The sequence below is a fragment of the Bombus vancouverensis genome, chromosome 8 (assembly GCF_051014615.1).
Source record: "Bombus vancouverensis nearcticus chromosome 8, iyBomVanc1_principal, whole genome shotgun sequence".
Taxonomy (NCBI): Eukaryota; Metazoa; Arthropoda; class Insecta; order Hymenoptera; family Apidae; genus Bombus; species Bombus vancouverensis.
The window spans coordinates 14898934-14916166 of NC_134918.1; the positions used below are offsets into that span (position 1 = coordinate 14898934).

General features: G+C 39.2%; 2 protein-coding genes across 5 annotated transcripts in view; both read left to right on the forward strand.

The window, feature by feature from the left end:
• The window catches only part of LOC117153762 (uncharacterized), a 41077-nt gene extending 34551 nt beyond the window's left edge, over window positions 1-6526 (forward strand). For all 3 annotated transcript variants that reach the window (XM_076621083.1, XM_076621082.1, XM_033328132.2), the window contains 3 exons: window positions 2067-2158; window positions 2624-2816; window positions 3430-6526. In XM_076621083.1, the coding sequence (XP_076477198.1) occupies window positions 2067-2158; window positions 2624-2816; window positions 3430-3710 (566 nt within the window). In that variant the 3' untranslated portion in view covers window positions 3711-6526. The remainder of the gene's footprint in view (window positions 1-2066; window positions 2159-2623; window positions 2817-3429) is intronic.
• A 273-nt stretch (window positions 6527-6799) lies between these two features.
• Window positions 6800-17178, forward strand: Fatp3 (Fatty acid transport protein 3). 2 transcript variants are annotated; one of them, XM_033328746.2, is made up of 19 exons: window positions 6800-7014; window positions 7107-7156; window positions 7240-7287; window positions 7446-7665; window positions 7825-7833; window positions 8111-8195; window positions 9482-9488; window positions 13458-13608; window positions 13670-13907; window positions 14130-14358; window positions 14724-14925; window positions 15147-15339; window positions 15417-15560; window positions 15655-15792; window positions 15881-15947; window positions 16029-16119; window positions 16186-16339; window positions 16440-16495; window positions 16561-17178. In XM_033328746.2, the coding sequence occupies exons 1-19, from the start codon at window positions 6943-6945 to the stop codon at window positions 16657-16659; spliced, it is 2253 nt and encodes a 750-aa protein (XP_033184637.2). In that variant the 5' UTR covers window positions 6800-6942; the 3' UTR covers window positions 16660-17178. The 2 variants fall into 2 exon arrangements, with proteins under 2 accessions (XP_033184637.2, XP_033184550.1); XM_033328659.2 differs by lacking the exons at window positions 6800-7014; window positions 7107-7156; window positions 7240-7287; ... (1 more) ...; window positions 7825-7833; window positions 8111-8195 and having other exon boundaries at window positions 8930-9488; window positions 16425-16495.
• Window positions 17179-17233: the final 55 nt, after the last annotated feature.

Here is a 17233-nt window from a genome sequence, read left to right on the forward strand (position 1 = left end):
TTGTTCTCTTTTTTCTAATAAAGGAAACCACATTTTGAGCGTTGTTTAAAGCGCGATAACGAGATTCTGCTGAAACGAGTCACGAGCTGTGGCTATTCTTTTCTTCCCGTTGCTACAGCATAACCCAGCGGTTCGATAATTTCGCTATCGCGCTTTTTTTATTTTCTTTTGCGATGTCTCTTTGTGTTTGTATGCATCGTATCACCATTGTGCCCGATAACCCCGGAACTGTGACAAGCTGGTTAGAGCTTGGCGTTCCAGTAGAAGAGTTTAATACCGAAACGCAAGGAAACACATCTGAAATAAAAGAACTGAACAAAGTTTGCTGCAATTACTTCTTTTGATTTTCCCGATACAACGAAGGCTTCGAACGATACGTCTCCTTGTGTTTGGTTATTAAATATTCCATAGTTTTTATGGTTCGAGATCTACTTTTCCACCGAGGATAAGGAAAGAAAGGTATTCGAGCAGGCAAAAGGTCGGTTCTTCGAAACATATCTTATTCAAATTCAGGCAAATTTACGCTCTACCGGTGTACCGAAGGGATGTTTTTGCGTACGAATAAATATTTTAGCCAATGCTCGAACTTTTCTCTTATTCCTTTCTAACGAATGCAGGTACTGTATTCCACTGGTAGCAAGCTAGTTCAGAAATAGCGAAAGAAATTCTGGCTCGCTGGAACTTGGTTAAACGAGTTGGCGGTTATACGGGGAGGAACGTTAATTATAAATGCACGCATGAGATCACGGCAGTGGTTGTGGATATAACGAGTGTTCCGTTTCTTGCCAACTTTTTCGTATGTCTAATTATCCGACCATTTTTAATGAAGAATTTTGGAATTAAATTTCACCGTGCCTCCTTGTCAATTATTTTGCAAATTTTAATCTTCGCGTTTAACACGTTCACTGTTTTCATACCCGCGAGTTGCTTTGAATCTTTTTTTTTTCTTTTTTATTAAATGCTATAGTAAAGCTGTTTGCGTGGGAAAAACGAGCGAAGGAAGACTTTCTTCGGAGACAGTCTAATGATGATTAATAACGGAGTTCGTTAGGCGCTCTACGTCATCGTGCTTATCACCAGACAAATGGTCAACCGTTTATCAAAGAATTTTCACGATTTTTTAATCGACGTATTCGCCGTTAAATCAGGTGATCTTCCTTCGTAGAAAATAGATTGTCGATTCGATTTGTACGTTTCGACGTAACGATATTCGAATGTCGGTCCTCGTCCATTTGGTAATTCAGAGAAAAATCTCGCTGACGATTTTCCAAATGGCCTGACCTCGGTTTCCGTTCCACACGAACACGATCCTCGCCGCGTGCGATAATGGCGGTTTCGTGTAACTCTAGCAATGCGGATCGTTAATGTGGCCTTTCGCCATGGTTGTATAGTATTGTACACCTACCTGTCGAAGCAGCCTTCGGCCTATTACAGGACAATTGTTGTTCACTACGCTGTACACATGGTCATACGATACTCCCACCTAATTTTCCTTCCGTTACATCCTTCGCGTGTTTCTATTTTGAATAATCAGTCATTTAGCGTCTCCAAGATGATGCTTTCTAATTTATACTCGCGCCAACGGAACGACATTCTTTCTTGATTCGAGGAAAAATATTGTAAGTTCGTTGTTTCCGAGATACTATTCGCTAGTTAAATAAATTAGGTTGAGAGGAATATATTACAACGGTGTCTGAAATGTAGAACTTGGATTCTAAACGTGCTTAAACGTGTTAAATCACATAATGTTGGTATATTACGAACACTCAGAGACTAGGAACCTTAAGATTTTTATCATAAACATATGTATAACACGGTTTGGCCATTTTCGCTTCTCCTTTTACTCGTTTCACATTTGGGGAACCGTGCAGAGATCCAGTTGTTTTTGTCGCTGTTAGAAACTGGTCTCTCGATAAAAAAAGACTGTCAAAAGACTGTTGTTTTCCGTTTCACCGACTAGTTTTATTGGTTTCAGGCTTCGCGAACAAAATTTAATTTATCACCAATTCTTTCAATCGTCCTATTTCGTATTGATGTGTTATGAAGAAAGTTATGATGTTCGACAGATGACGAGTTCGGGGAAAAGACAGTGTCAATTTTGCTGGATGGCGAGGAGTCGGAAATGGTATTTATCGATCATCCGCACGTGGAGATGAGCGTAAGTACCATTCTCGTTTCAAAGACTTTGCGCCTACGCCCGAGTACGCGAGTTTGCCTAAATTCTATAAACATGAAACCCAATTAACCGTGAAACGTTGTTGAACAAAAGTAAAAACTTGGATGGATAGACATGGCGGATAAACGTCAAGTTAATAGCTAAGTAACGGGACCTGGCTAGAGAAAGGCGAATCAAAGAAGAAAATTAACTCCAAATAAACAACGATATTTTAATTAATTCCGAAGATTAATTACTCGGAAGAGCTGACTTACCGATATTCTCTTTTAATATTTGCGGCAGAACTACGGTTGGCGTTTCTCGAATGCAAAAAGAAGAACAAATTTAAATCTTTACATCTTGATTTAGGATCGAACAACGAATAAAAGATATTTTAAACGAGTTTATCAAGACGAACGAAGGTCCTTAGTAGTATCTAATGCAATTACTTTTACGAATCTCGTGTAGGTAGAGAATTCTTTGTCCACCTACGAGCCGCATGCTTGCATCGTGGTTTACTCCACCGTGTCCCGTACGAGCTTCCAGGTTGCGGAGGAGACCTTAAACTACTTATGGAGGGAGCACTACACGCAGGAACGATCAGTGATTGTAGTCGGTAACAAGTCTGATCTTGCGAGAAGTCGGACGATCACGGCAAACGGTGAGTTTTAGCTTTCAGACAAAATGCATTTTCAATAGGAAAATCGTTGAGAGAGATCTCGAATGTCTAGCTCGAATAACTGAATAAAAGTACTGTAGGTAACTGAAATAATTGAAAAGTACGTATCTATTGATCAAATTAAGGATCACGGGGCTGGCAGATACCATTTTTATATCAAATTCGCAGAAAAAGGCCTGTTAATTATTCGCGTAGATTTATTACCAGAACTTTCATTCCCTGAATCATTCCATGGTATATTTTCATCCTATTATTTTCAAACACGTGAATCGTCCCACACGTGGATAGCCGTACATACATATATGTACTTCAAACAATGCAACGATCAGTCGGACACAGATGCATCGATTCTTTCTCCCTTTGGTCGCGAAACGAAAGATTTCGTAGAAATCTGTCAGAGTTTTAAGGTGCATTCAAGTAACTCAAACGCGGTACTCGATTCGGAAGCATTTGTGCAAAGATGCCGAGCTGCGAATTTGATAAAGCTTCTCGAAAAGGAAGCGAGCGAATGACAGAGAGAATGTGAGAGAAAAAGAGAGAGAGAGAGAGAGAGAGTGAGTGTTCTGATGATCGAATAGTTGGTGTTCTTTCAAAGAGGGTAAGCAGCTAGCAACGTCGAGGGAGTGTAAGTTCATCGAGACATCCAGCGGTATCCAGCACAATGTAGACGAGCTTCTGGTAGGCGTGCTCAAGCAGATTCGACTTCGTGAGAGCCGCGACAAGAAGCTGAAGCGCCAGAGTAGCAAGAGGAAGATTCTGTCCAAGCTTCACGGTAGCAAGACTGCGCTCAGCCTAAATCTCGCCAGGGAGATATTGAACAAGATGTGCTTGAACGACAGCAAGAGTAAGAGCTGCGAGAACCTGCACGTGCTGTAAGAGGATATCGCGATCATTGACCGACGACGTTCGATATTTCGCTCTGTTCCCGATGAATCGCATGAGTGAGAATGTAAAACTTCGTTGTAAACTTCATGAAGCTCAAACGTTTCCGTCGAGTAAAGGTTGCGGTTTGCTGGTATGTAATGTAAATTTCGAGAAAAAAAAGCGGCGAAATATTGTTTCAAAGAGCGCGTACGTTAATGGAAAAGTTGTTCCAGCGTGATTGTGGTTTTTGGTTAAGAGGATTCCGTTAAAATCATATAAGCAAATGGGTTTTAGCGAGTTTACATTAGCAGGACGAATAAAACGGAGGATGGCGGAATGGTGCAGCGAAACGAGACGTTTCTCGCGTGTATCGATTTTTCGTCGTGTTTTTAGTCTCATAACGAATTCAGGCCTACGCATATCGCGTCCTAGAAAGCCAATAGATGGATAGAAAGCGCAAACAAGGAAACTTTCACCCTTCCTCAATCGTGCTGTCGAATAATATTTGCTCTACCCTTCTCTCGCCCGTCGGTGGTGACCGAAGTGTCGTTTACAATTGAAGAGAACTGGTTGTGGACCAAGCAACGAGTTTTGTACTCGAAACGAGTTTCAAACAGTACGCGAGTCAATTTGACGAGCTGTCAATTTCTCTTAATTTGCGATACGAACCGCTCATTCTTTAATTACATGTTCGGCGTAAGATCTCGAAATCGAAACCGAAGAATGGAGGATCGCAAAATTTATCACGAGACAAATGACAGCGCGGGTAAATTTGGCGGCTGCATGGTACGCGGCTCGATTATTTATTAGGATCTAATGGATAACACGTGTCCCTCGGCTCTAGTGTTGCAACTGGCTGTGTTCTACACCGGTGCTCGTTTATATATTGGGTGATTCCTTCCAAAACAATCGATACGCTCGCCCCTAAAGTTGGAGGAAAAGTACCGAGCCATAAAAACGACAGTTTTATGGCTGAAGGTGTTAAAAGAACTCCAAGGTTTATTACGCTTTCTCTATGTCATTGAGAAGTATCGATCGCGATTATTCCTATGGTTTCTAGTTATTCCGCCGTACTCTTGTTAATTATTCGATCAAACATTGTCACACGATTTCTATATATAAGTCGAAATTTCCTAGGGAACCATGTCGAACGTTTTACATAAATTACTCTGCATTCGATTGTTTGGTGGTAAAACGCTATCGCACTGTTTCTCTCGCGTGTAACGCATACACACGCGTACAGAAACGAAGAAAGAGAGAGAGAGAGTTTTCCGATAATTGCGGCTACGCGATATATCAGCTTCAATTAAACAACTTTCATTAATTGAGATAAAAACGGCTGATCGTCGTTTACTTTCGGAACGAATTGTGTCAATGCGAAAGTTAGTCGTCGAATCGGCTCCAATCGTTCCTCGTCCGGTTCGATTTTCAGAGAGGATACGTTTGCCAAGCGAGCAAAAACGTTGTCGACGGCGTGTCATTAATTTATTAAATTAACCGGGCCAACGGAAGGTGTAAACGACGTTGCTTTTCGTCGTTGACGATCATTTCGTTTCTGATAAACGTGGAATTTCACTTTGAGGATCGCGTCAGCCGATCAAAGCTCTCGGTTCGTTTCGTTGGACGCTGGTTTCGTCCAATTCGTGCGACGCTGGACGTCTCAACGCTTCTTATTATACGATATCGTGTAGAAATATAATGTAACGTTAATAGTTTAGCGATTATATATGGAATAAGATATTCCAGGAAAACTCTAGATTACTTTGAAGATCTTAATTCGAGAATCCTATTTCTGAATTCATACCATTAATATAATAGGCAACTGTGACTAAAAAGAAAATTTACTAGAAAAATCTTTCTGAATAATTTTTAATTTGTCTTCCAAAGATAGGAAAGGCGCGCATACGATTTTCGTTTTGTTCGTTTCCCGCGAAACGGAGCTTCGGCCGCGAAAGCTGGTATCGCGTATTTCAGGGAAGTATTTATAGGATTGTCGAAGTGAAAAAAAAAAAGAAAATAAAAAAAAAAGAAAAGATTCAATCGAGTAGGGACGGCCTAAAAACGTACAAGACGGATGGAGAACGGTCTCCCCGTCGATATATTTGCATGTAGATTTATCATATTATTAATGTTGTTTTCGAAAAGGCCAGCTGATCACCGGTAACGATCGATCGTTACAGTGATTTCAGGATATTATGAATATCTGTAAATTGAAATAAGCGCTTCACATATCGAGCAGCGACTTCTATATGGTAGAAAACAATCGATTATACGTATTTTAATCGTAAACATTCACGTGTCCTGATTATCACAGTCTGACCTCTGTCTTAGATCATTGTCAATTCGTAAAGAGTTCGTTATATTTTCTCAAGCATCGTTCGTGAACGACAACAAAATCCGTTACAAATGTTGTTAATCGTCCTATAAAGTCGTGGATAACTCAGAGCTACGGATACCCCGAAAGGCTGGTCTATTTTTATATACACAAGCTCGTCCAATACGTTTTATTACGATCTGTCATCCACACGATCGACGTTTTTCTACTCTGTAAGAATGACTCTACATACACGAAAAACTCGTGCAGGGAGCGAACGTATCACTTTTTTCTTCCGTCTTTTTTCAGAAAATAGGCGTTAAATCCTTGGATGGCGCGGACAAAAGATTTAAGATTCCTATAGTTTACAGGATTTATTGTACATCTCGCGAAGAATCCCTGCACGTTTACACGACAATCATATTTTGTTATTTATCGTGTTGTATTCTATATCTGTGGTAGGATTTAGGCCTTAGATGTTTATGTCGAAATAAAAGCAATATACATAACCAGACTATATTTTTTAAATCTATCATTTAGGTTATTTAATTATCTTTTACGAAAAAGAAAGAAAATAATTTCAGAAAATAATAGTCCCTAAGAAAAGCCTTTTTTCCTAACAAGAGTTGCCTTTTTTTTACGATAAAGTCCAAAGAGTTCACATGGTATCACGGGAGATCAAATTCCAGCCACATACACGTATTTGCATCCTATATTTTACCGGATGTGTCGATGACGCCATCTAACGTCAAGAGAGATAATCTAGTAGAGCCACCTCCAGTTCTCAATGGAACGGCGGACTGTGTTGTATCTTAGCAATATGGCTACGTGTCGAGTGTTCTTGTAGCGTGTTTGGGGCACGATCGTACTAAGTATTACCCGCGGGTTTAACAATCGTTTAATAAGACGGCATCGATCGACTTACTGATCATGAACGTGTCAACGACTAGCAAATGGGATTTGTCCCGGGAGGACATCAAAAGTGCGGCAAAGGATGAAAAGGTGAGTAGTCTGAGACAAGTTGGTTACTGTGGCTTCGTAGTACCGTAGGATAGAGGTCTATTGGCGGGAAATTTAAATTTGGATAATTTCAGGAGTTGCTATTGGAGCACGACAGCGATCCGGATGAAAATATGCTGTTCAAGTAAGTTTAATGTATCGAATGATTCTTTTCCCGTTTGGAATAATTGTTTTCGTATATTCTAATGGATAATATTCGTATTTTAGTCAACCAAGTACGTCCGCAGAAACTAAAGTGGATGGGAAGATGGATAAGTAAGAATATCTTCCATTTTTGTAAATAAAATCCGATTTTCTTTTCTACTACACTTCAACTTAATCTCGGGCGATAGATAATCGTTTCAGAAATAAGAAACGATAGTTACAAAATGTTTAAGAATCGTATCGGTGATACCCGTTTATTTGGCTTCTAGTGTTAGGCTGCAAATTCAGGAAGTCACGGAGGTGATGCGGGAGAACGTTCAGAAGGTAATGGAGCGTGGAGAGAGGCTGGAGGATCTACAAGAAGTTAGCGATCGACTGAGTATGGTTGGAAACGAATTTAGAGCGGCAGCGAAGAAAGCTCAACAGAGGGCGTGGTTGCAGAACTTTAAAACAAGGATCGTTCTCGTCACTATCACGGTGACCGTCGTCGTCTGTATCATTGGTATGACGCACATTATCATTAGAAGATGCATGTTAAGCGCATGTTTTTGTTTATTGCATTTGAAATAGAAATGCTCGATCATATATTTTGTAAGACCATACGAACATCTTAATTCAAAGAGAGAAATAAATCAAAAGTGCAGTAAGATATTTTTGGTCTTGAAAAAATGAAATTTGTAAGTATTCGTGCTAAAAGTTGATATCTTATACTTGGCGTGATGTTAATTATCGTCTAAGAGCAATTTACTTTTTATCAATGTATAATTATGATCTTTCAACTCTGATTGCGCATTTCTAGTTTACTCATCGAACATCTGTGTTTATCTGTCGTGAACATAGTGCACCGCAGTATCATAGTTCATGCTGTTAGATTATGTTCTTCGTCACCTATCGCATAAAAAAGTGTCCCTCTAAACACAGTTCACGTAGTCAGATCGACGCGTATCGTTTTCAGTTCTGGACATCATGGTGCTTTACCTGGTTCTCAGATAGCGAACACGGTGTAGCGAGCCCCGATCGTTCGATTCCAGGTATTCATCACTGTTTTCCACTTCTAATCTGTTTACACGCTTTCACTTTGACCTTTTTTTTCACCTTTCTTAACAGTTAGGTAGGTCGTTTATCAAAGTCGTTGAGAAATTTGTCGCATTATAATTAAACATAACAAGTTAAATGAGTTTTCTCTTGCATTCTTGGCACTATTCATCGCTCGTTCGATTGTGCACGCGTTTCATATCGCTTTGATGGTTGTTGAACAGTCGAACGTGTACGCATTATTGGCGTTTTATTTTTCAGTATCCATCGTCGTGAAATATTCGTAACCGAGGCACCTTCCGGATTGAAACACACTTTGCGAGCGTACGTTTATATTTGTACCTGTCTTTCATGGATGATCTACGTGTATTATTATCATAAGTTTATATAAATACATATATTGTTATTTTTAATCGATTCTCACGTCTTCGGAACCTTCGACTGTTCTACGTGTTCGCGTTCACGTTAGCAAAAATCATTTCGAAATTCGAACTATTTTGCTAGAAATTTGATTTCCATATAATATAACGCGTGTGTAGCCACAAAATACCAGTTCAAAACTGTGTATTTTGGCCTTATTAGTCCGTTAGAAAATATAATATCGTCGTTATTATAATCAAATTCACTCTCGTTACTTCTTGCCCTGTTCTTCTCACTCGTAAATTAATTCTGTGAATCATAATTCTTAATAAGTATGCGTTACCTTTTTCTAACTTACTAGAAAGGAATTACGATCAATTAGAATTATAATAAGAAGGAAGCTTGTTCGCGCGTTATCGCAAAACTTTCTTGCACAAGCGAACGCAGCTACGGCGTACGATCTCCCCTCTACGTTATACGTCACTGACTATCAATGACGAATACTCGCACATTTCGCGAGACGAGGCGAGTAAGTACGAGTGTACACATGTTGATGAACACAGTCGCATCGTGTGCACTGTACACCGTCGTCGAGCGGACGTTTAGTCGTGTTTTGGTCGCGGCATCGATCTCCTGTTCGCGTCGAGCGTACTCGTCATCGAACGTAAACCCAATCTACGGCAAATTCCTTCCTTTCTTTCTTCTTTTTCTCCTTTTTTCCTTTCTCCTTCCTCTCTAAAGTTCACGCGATTAAGGACGATCCATTGCGACCGAACGTGCGCCGACAGATCCAGGGACATGGGAGTGCACGAGTTGGTGATCGCGGTTCTGTCCGTATTTATCGGCGCTTATTTGTTCACGGGAAAACGACGACGCTTCATTTACTTGCTCTACAAAACCTTGCCTAGAGACGTGCTGTGAGTATTTGAAAAAGCTGAATTCAAGCTTCGTAAGTTTAAATGAGGATGGAAACGCGCAACAGTTACCATCGTGGCAACCTGTATTGTGTTTCTGTCGAAATATTTTTCGATGACATAATTATTTTCTCTTTCCGTCGGTTCAATGTTTACGCGTCGATTCTTTAAACAAACTGGCTAATTGCGTCACGCTAATTTGAACAGCAATATTATTAACAGAAGCACGGTCGATGTTCCATTCGATAAACGGCCTTCGAACGATATGTTTGACGTTTAGTGATATTGCGACAAGACCACGTGCTCGTGTTTATAATCGAGATTCGCGTGATTGCAGGAAAAAGGAAGCGCGACACGACTGTTGAAATAAATAACCGTGCACGATCCATTCGTGCGAATTCCTTAACAAAAGTGTGTTCTTAATCGTTTCTACCTACGCTTTTATAAATGCTTCTTCCTACGTAAACGTCTTCGATAAGGACACGCGCGTTTCATATACTTAGTACAGTGCGGATTCTAAGATAAATACCTTTAATCCTCGTGATTCATTTCAAACGACATCTGAATAGGTCACCAGGCTCGGAACTATGTATATGCATCAGGCTGTAATATACGCCAGGTTCTTTCTCCTAACTCATCTTTTACAATTAGATCACTTAAGAAATTTTACGATACTATTGAACGCGATCAAAGGTCCTGTATCCGAGCGAGATCACGCGTCCGGGCGTGGATTCTCTTGAATATAGGACCTTTGATCGCGTTCAATAGTATCTCGCCCGGACGATAATCGCGTTCGTTGTACGAGCGATATTCTGAGTTTCGAGGAACACAAGGATTCGCTAAAATAAGTATATAGAAGTTTAAAATTTCGACGGAAGAACGAAGCTCTTCTTCCATGGACACGTTTCGTTCGAGACGCACGACAAAGGAATCGTATAAGACCCGGCCATTCGGCATTGATTTCCATCATGAGAATCGTTGATCACGAACCATCCTTGATTCACGAGCACTATCGCGAGAGTATTCTTCGTGCATGCGCGTAGTTGGCCACACGTTCATCTGCGGATGCATCCCGCGCATTGTGCTGCCGTGAACGACCATTGTAGGGCCAATATGGAGCGCATGGAATTTAAACAGCCGGCTGAATAACATTGTTTTGAAGCCGCGATTACGCTCGATGGCCCATCGTGTAAACGCCTCGAGTTTCGAGACTCGAGGGGATCTGGTTTCGACTGGATCGATCTTATTTTCTTTCCTCTTCGTTTCTGTACTTTGGCGTGCACTTATTTTACGAGGATGTAAACAACCAAAGTTTCAAAACAATGTGGTCATTTTTTTTTTTTATTATTAAGAAAGGAAAGGAGAAAGGATTGTGTTACGATTGCAGAAAGTAAATCTAAAATTAGAAAACCATTCAAATGCGTGTTCTATTTATATTTTGCTTTAAGATTGTGTAAGTATCCGAAATTTTTATAAGGTGTAATTTAATTTATCGATAGACGGATACATGATTTTCTATAGTGAAGTGTATGCTCGATCGATACACTGATTATACAACGTGCTCAAATGGCACGAGGTCAGCGTTTATTCATAATTATAGTATTAGTTACATATTAATTGATAGAATTCTACATCAAAAGTACTTTCGATGAACACATATAGTATACACTTCAATAATAAAAGAGGAACTTTGTCTACTTTCGTCAAGGAAGAAAGGAAAATAATAATCCAGCGGCTGACAACTTGTAGTATGTAATCGAGTGTAGTATGTCATCAACTCGATGTTCACAAAAAGTCCCAATGAAAGAGTAACCTTTCGTATCTCTCTACGCACTTATAAATTCTTGAAATAAAACTTACTTCAATTCCTTTTACTATCCTTCTACACTAATATTGCCAAAGTTCATCATAATAACTCGATGGCTGAAATCTATTTGTTGTGATAAAACTGACAGATGACTTGCAAATCTATTCACGTTGTTTCGTTTCTTTTCACCTTTCTTTGTGGCTAATATTAAAATGAAGCATGAGACTTTGAGCTTGCCACGGAATCGGATCGAACCAACGCGACACGTCGTGTACAAACGATCGCAACAGGTTGTTGAAATATCAGTTACAGCGAGAACGATGGCGCATTGGCGTGTCGTTTACACTCGAGGGGCTATTGCACGCAGAAAATGCGTAATCGTGCAAACATCATTTGCAAAATTTTCTCGTCGAAAGATAAACAGGCCGAGCGGCACGGCCTTGTCCGCCAACGAGTGCTGGATGCCAGCGTTTACATTCCATTAAGCGCTGGTCTATCGCGACTCGAAGAGTAACCGTCTCATTTGCCCTGTGTCGGAGTGCTCTACCCGATGCAGTTTCCTACGAGACTACATCTATTTTTATATTATTTCCGATTCAATGAAAATTTTTTGTTAAAAAATATAAAAAATATAAATATAAATATAAAATATAAAATATAAAAAAATTCAAAATGTAATTGTTGGCATTTTAGTGTTGAATAAAAATGGAGAGTTACGGAAAATTGTAAATTTGTGTACTTGTGTATGATATGATCCTTTGTATGCGTTACTGTGTCTTTAATAGAGAAGAACGAAATTTGGGACAAAGCAGCTTAGAACGAAATTTAACTTTGATGATTTCGTGTAAATAATTTGAACAACGTTTCAGTAAAACGGAGAATCGTGTACTCGAACGATATTCCGTACAAAAGTTTTAACCTGAATCTCGACGCCTCGACGATTCACAACGACTGTGATAGAACTAACAACATATCACGAACAGATTCTTCTTATTTGTCGACATTTTAACTTTATCGGTTAATTATCAATCTGCGCAACAATTACAAATAAAGATACACGGGAGAACAAATAATTTCGAAGAGACCGGGAAAGTTAGAGATAGTTATCGCCTATCTGCGGCTCTAAAGTGAATACTTGCTGTGTGATTAACACATAGCAACGAAACCGCGAACGATGCATCGTAGTCGAGGGTTATCCTCATACCTAGCACGCATAGCTCGCTTCGTTATTTTATTTGATTTCATTTAATCACCGTGGAAGCGCTGGAAGGGACTGACCGCTGGTGTCGTATGCTCACCGCGATACGAGAGCTTCGACAAAGGCGTAATCTTCCGGGGACGTAGTCTTTCTTGCGCTTTTCTCGCGTTTGAGACTTGGCGTTGATGCGATTTCGTATTTTTTAAAATATTCGTTCTATACTATTTACCTATTTATTTTTATTTTATTATTCTGTCATACTTGTCCACTTTAAACGCTACGATGAAATCAAAATAAAACTACTTTCTTCCAAGAACGAGTAGACCATAGAAGATATACTTAATGAATTTTAGAGAAAAGGAAATTTCGATTCTTCCTTGATTTTTTGATTTGCAGAATGCCACGATTTCTCTTTGATAAAATAATAATTGGTCAGACGCGGTGAAAAGAATCGCGGAATGATCGCATTCGCGTGGACGCATGTAACGCGCGTGTCGAGTCGTGAAATTACTCAATTGATTCGGAAAGAGAAGGACGTATCGTTAGGGAAGAACGTGACGATGCGCGATAGAGACACGTATCACCGAGCCAGAAAACATGTAACCAACCATATTCATTGCCTGTACCCTAATTCCTTTCTAATCATTTCATTTGATCCCTTTGCGACTAACCTCTTTCCCATCGCAGAAATGTGTTGCGTAGGATCCGCAGAGTTGCCGTTAAAAATTGTCACCTATTTTAATCATACGCGACAATACATTCTTTATCGTCACATTTTCCTTGTTTCTTGCAATTAATCGCCGATTTATATCGCTTTCTGATCAATATTCAATCTTTATTTCCGATTACTTTGTTTTCGATTTGGCAAAAGATGCGATAAATTTCGTAACGACGCTAGAAAATTGTTAGAAGCTAGCGAACAAAAATTAAAGTTAGCAATGAAAAAATGATTTTGTTTGGACAATAGGGGCGCATACAGGTTCGTTCGAGTGAACGTGTTGCTATGGTGGTGGGAGTGGCAAAACTTCACCGTGGCGAAATTATTCACGAGGCACGCCACTGCTAACCCCGACAAGATTGCATTCATCTTCGAGGACAAAGAATGGAGTTATCGGGAGGTGAGTTGAAATAATTACAGTCTGAAGAGCAACTCGTGATACTTCTGATTTGCGAACGCAGCTGGAAGAATACAGCAATCAATTGGGACGTTACTTCCATGGAAAATCCTTGTCTCGCGAAGATAGCGTTGGCTTGATCTTGGAAAGTCGGCCTGAGTACGTAGGTATCTGGTTGGGTCTGAGCAAAGCCGGCTTAGTGGGTGCCCTTCTTAACACAAACCTTCGGCAGGATGTTTTGGTGCATAGTATCAAGGCTGCTAATTGCAAGGCTGTCATCTTTGGATCAAATTTCAAAGATGGTAAATATCAAACTGTTGCTATAATTGAAAACAGCGAATAGTAATTTCTCGGAAAATCTTGAATACGCCACGTAATATAAATATATACTTTTCTGTCTTTTTAATAATTCAGAAGTAAGACACAGGATGAGTACCAAGTCAAACAGACATAAGTTAATTTCGCGTTTTTTATTCATTTGTGTAATAGCATCTGAAACTGAGATTAATATGTCTTCTTTTTAGCTATTAACGAAATCAGGGAGAGAATTCCGAACGTGGCACTGTATCAGTGGTCAGAATTGCCCGATACCCCGTGTTTGGAAGGAGCAATCGATCTGAACCCGGAAATCAGCAACGTCGATTCCAGCCCCTTGGATACCGTGGCTCTTGGTACCCCTAGAGACAAATTGATTTATATATACACATCTGGCACCACCGGCATGCCGAAAGCTGCCGTTATTACCAATTTAAGGTAAAACATCTTTATTTTCCTTCTCGATTAATACTTCAGCGGTTTGAGCATGAGTGGCTACTGTTAGTAAAGAGATGACTTACGAGAATTTTTTATCTTGAAAGCTACTTCAGAGGAAACTTACATTTACCAATTTGCAAGAAATGATTAGCATTCGAATACAAAAGTTCTTGGTATCTCGATAACATTAAAATTTTCTTGTAATTGTTGTTGGAATACTTGTACGATGCTATTTTCTTAGAAAAAATGCGAAAGACCAGGCAATGTTCCTTTCGTCAAACACTATTCGAGGATGTCACACGAGCATAGCTATCTGTGTTGCAACGGATCGTTACGTGGTCATGGACGATCAGTCATCGTTTCAGGTACATGCTAATGTCGTGCGGCGTGAATTCTATGCTGAACCTACGACCGACCGATCGAATTTACAATTCTTTACCACTCTATCACACGGCTGGAGGACTAATTGGAGTAGGTCAAGCATTACTGAGAGGAATCACGGTTGTTCTTCGCAGACGCTTCAGCGCCTCCAAATTCTGGTCGGATTGCGTTCATTATGAATGCACGGTAAAGTTATTCTTGCGTTATTATTATTTTGCGTTTTCTTAAATTTACTATGAACATCAATTTAAATCTTGTGGAAGATGAAGTTTGTTTCATCTTCTTATCCTATGAGTTTCTTGTTGCCTTGAAAAGTTGAAAATTAGCAGAGAATGAGTTCAATATATATATTTCCTGTAACCATAAGGGGACGTAATTCGTTGCATGAGAGAATACTTTGGTTATAGATAGCCCAATACATCGGCGAAATCTGTCGGTATCTGCTCACCGCGCCATCAGCTTCGTGTGACACCACGCACAAAGTTCGATTAATGTTTGGAAACGGTCTCAGACCTCAGATTTGGAAGCCTTTCGTGGAGAGATTCGGCGTGAAGCAAATAGGCGAATTTTACGGTGCCACCGAAGGGAATTCGAATCTTGGTAATTCACACTCACTCGATACTTTACTTTTTGGTCGGTTCTGATTATAAATTACTTTCTTTCTGAATTATTTTCAGTGAACATCGATAACAAGATTGGCGCAGTGGGATTCGTGCCACTCTGCGCTGGTTCCTTGTATCCTGTAGCGTTATTGAGAGTTGACGAAGAAACTGGAGAACCTTTGAGGGAACCAGACGGCCTGTGTATACGTTGCAAACCTGGTTAATAACATATTTCTCTGTTAAAAATTGGAAACTCTAACTGTACATGTTTTCAATGTCCCATTCCTTTAACAAATTTTCTCACCTTTGTTAGGAGAGTCAGGTATTTTCGTGGGTAAAATCAATCCAAAGAGGGTGTTAAATGACTTCTCTGGATACGTAGATAGGAAAGCGTCGGAACAAAAAATTCTTCGCGATGTTTTTCGAAAAGGAGACCGAGTCTTCAATTCTGGTCAGTGAAATAAATCAATAAAGAATATTGAAAGATATATCAAGGTGTTTAAGAACGATATTATCATTTAACTATATTGTTTGTACAGGTGATATTTTGCTCATGGATGAATTTGGATACTTCTACTTTAAGGATAGGACTGGTGACACGTTTAGGCAAGACTTCTTAGTATAATTATGCAGATTTACATTTCATGATTTGGAACCTATTTCCAATCTTTATAATTGTTACTATAGGTGGCACGGTGAAAATGTCGCCACTTCTGAGGTAGAGGCTGTTGTCAGCAACTTGATAGGTTTAAAGGACGCAGCTGTATATGGAGTCGAGGTAATTGCCGATAAAAATTGATTGTTTTTTACCCAGAGTAGATTTAAAATGTTGCGTGATTAACAGGTACCTGGAACCGAAGGAAAAGCTGGAATGGCTGCCGTTTACGATCCAGAAAACACTTTGAACATCAAAGAAATGGCAGAAGGTTTAAAAAAATCTTTGCCATCGTACGCCAGACCTCTTTTCGTTCGGGTCTTATCAGAATTACCGATGACTGGCAAGTATTCTAATTCTAACCGATTTATTTATTATCTTAGTTTTTGTATTTACTATCTTAATTATTAACATTTAAATGATAACAGTTTTTATTTTACTAGGCACGTTTAAGTTGAAGAAAAAGGATCTTCAAGAGGACGGATTCAATATTAAAAAGGTAATGTTTTAATTTTTATGTTTAATATTTTATAATATATTATTCTTACAATTTTACTTATACAGGTTTCAGATCCAATTTATTTCCTTGACAACTCTGGTGTCTATGTGAAGCTGACGGAAGAAATTTATAACAATATACTCGATGGGAAGATTCGATTGTGAATCCTTGAGAAAACTCAATGAAAGTATAAACAATCTCAATTTTGTATAATTTCTATTTATTGATGAGAGAAAGAGTCTATTAGATAGATTTATCTTTTGTTCACACAAGTATCCGCAACTATTCCGAACATCTCATCGCAAAGTTAGTTCGAAAAGATATTATATTTATGGATATTTCTATATCTATTTTATTCTACGATCCTTGTCATCTCAAAGCTCTGTGATTCAGAATTGTAGGAACGGACCAAACAAATAGATTTAGTGCGTATATATAAAAGAAAAATATTCCCGAAAGAAACTCATGTCCTGAAAATTGTGGATTGTTAATTCTTAATCGGCTAGATGTATTTTTATCTATTATATAGAATTGTTGTTAGAGAAGTAAGACTTTTAAGTTATTTTATAAAAAGCTGGTGGAGGAATCGAGCACAAAGCGACTGCAACTCTGTAAAGTAATGTGTGTAAAATGAAACACTGCGTCATAGTTTAATAAATTGTCCCCTTGTTGAGGAAAACCAATTCGAGCTGAACTTTGTCCCCTGGAGGTGCCTTACTTTACGCCCACCCGCAGTAT

What these genes read in the sequence shown, in the direction of transcription:
- Fatp3 (XM_033328746.2), top strand. Translation starts at nt 6,943, where the DNA reads ATGAACGTGTCAACGACTAGCAAATGGGATTTGTCCCGGGAGGACATC. An exon ending in GTGCGGCAAAGGATGAAAAG is followed by an intron (nt 7,015 to 7,106) that starts GTGAGTAGTCTG and finishes GGATAATTTCAG; the next exon opens with GAGTTGCTATTGGAGCACGA. An exon ending in GTGGATGGGAAGATGGATAA is followed by an intron (nt 7,288 to 7,445) that starts GTAAGAATATCT and finishes TTTGGCTTCTAG; the next exon opens with TGTTAGGCTGCAAATTCAGG.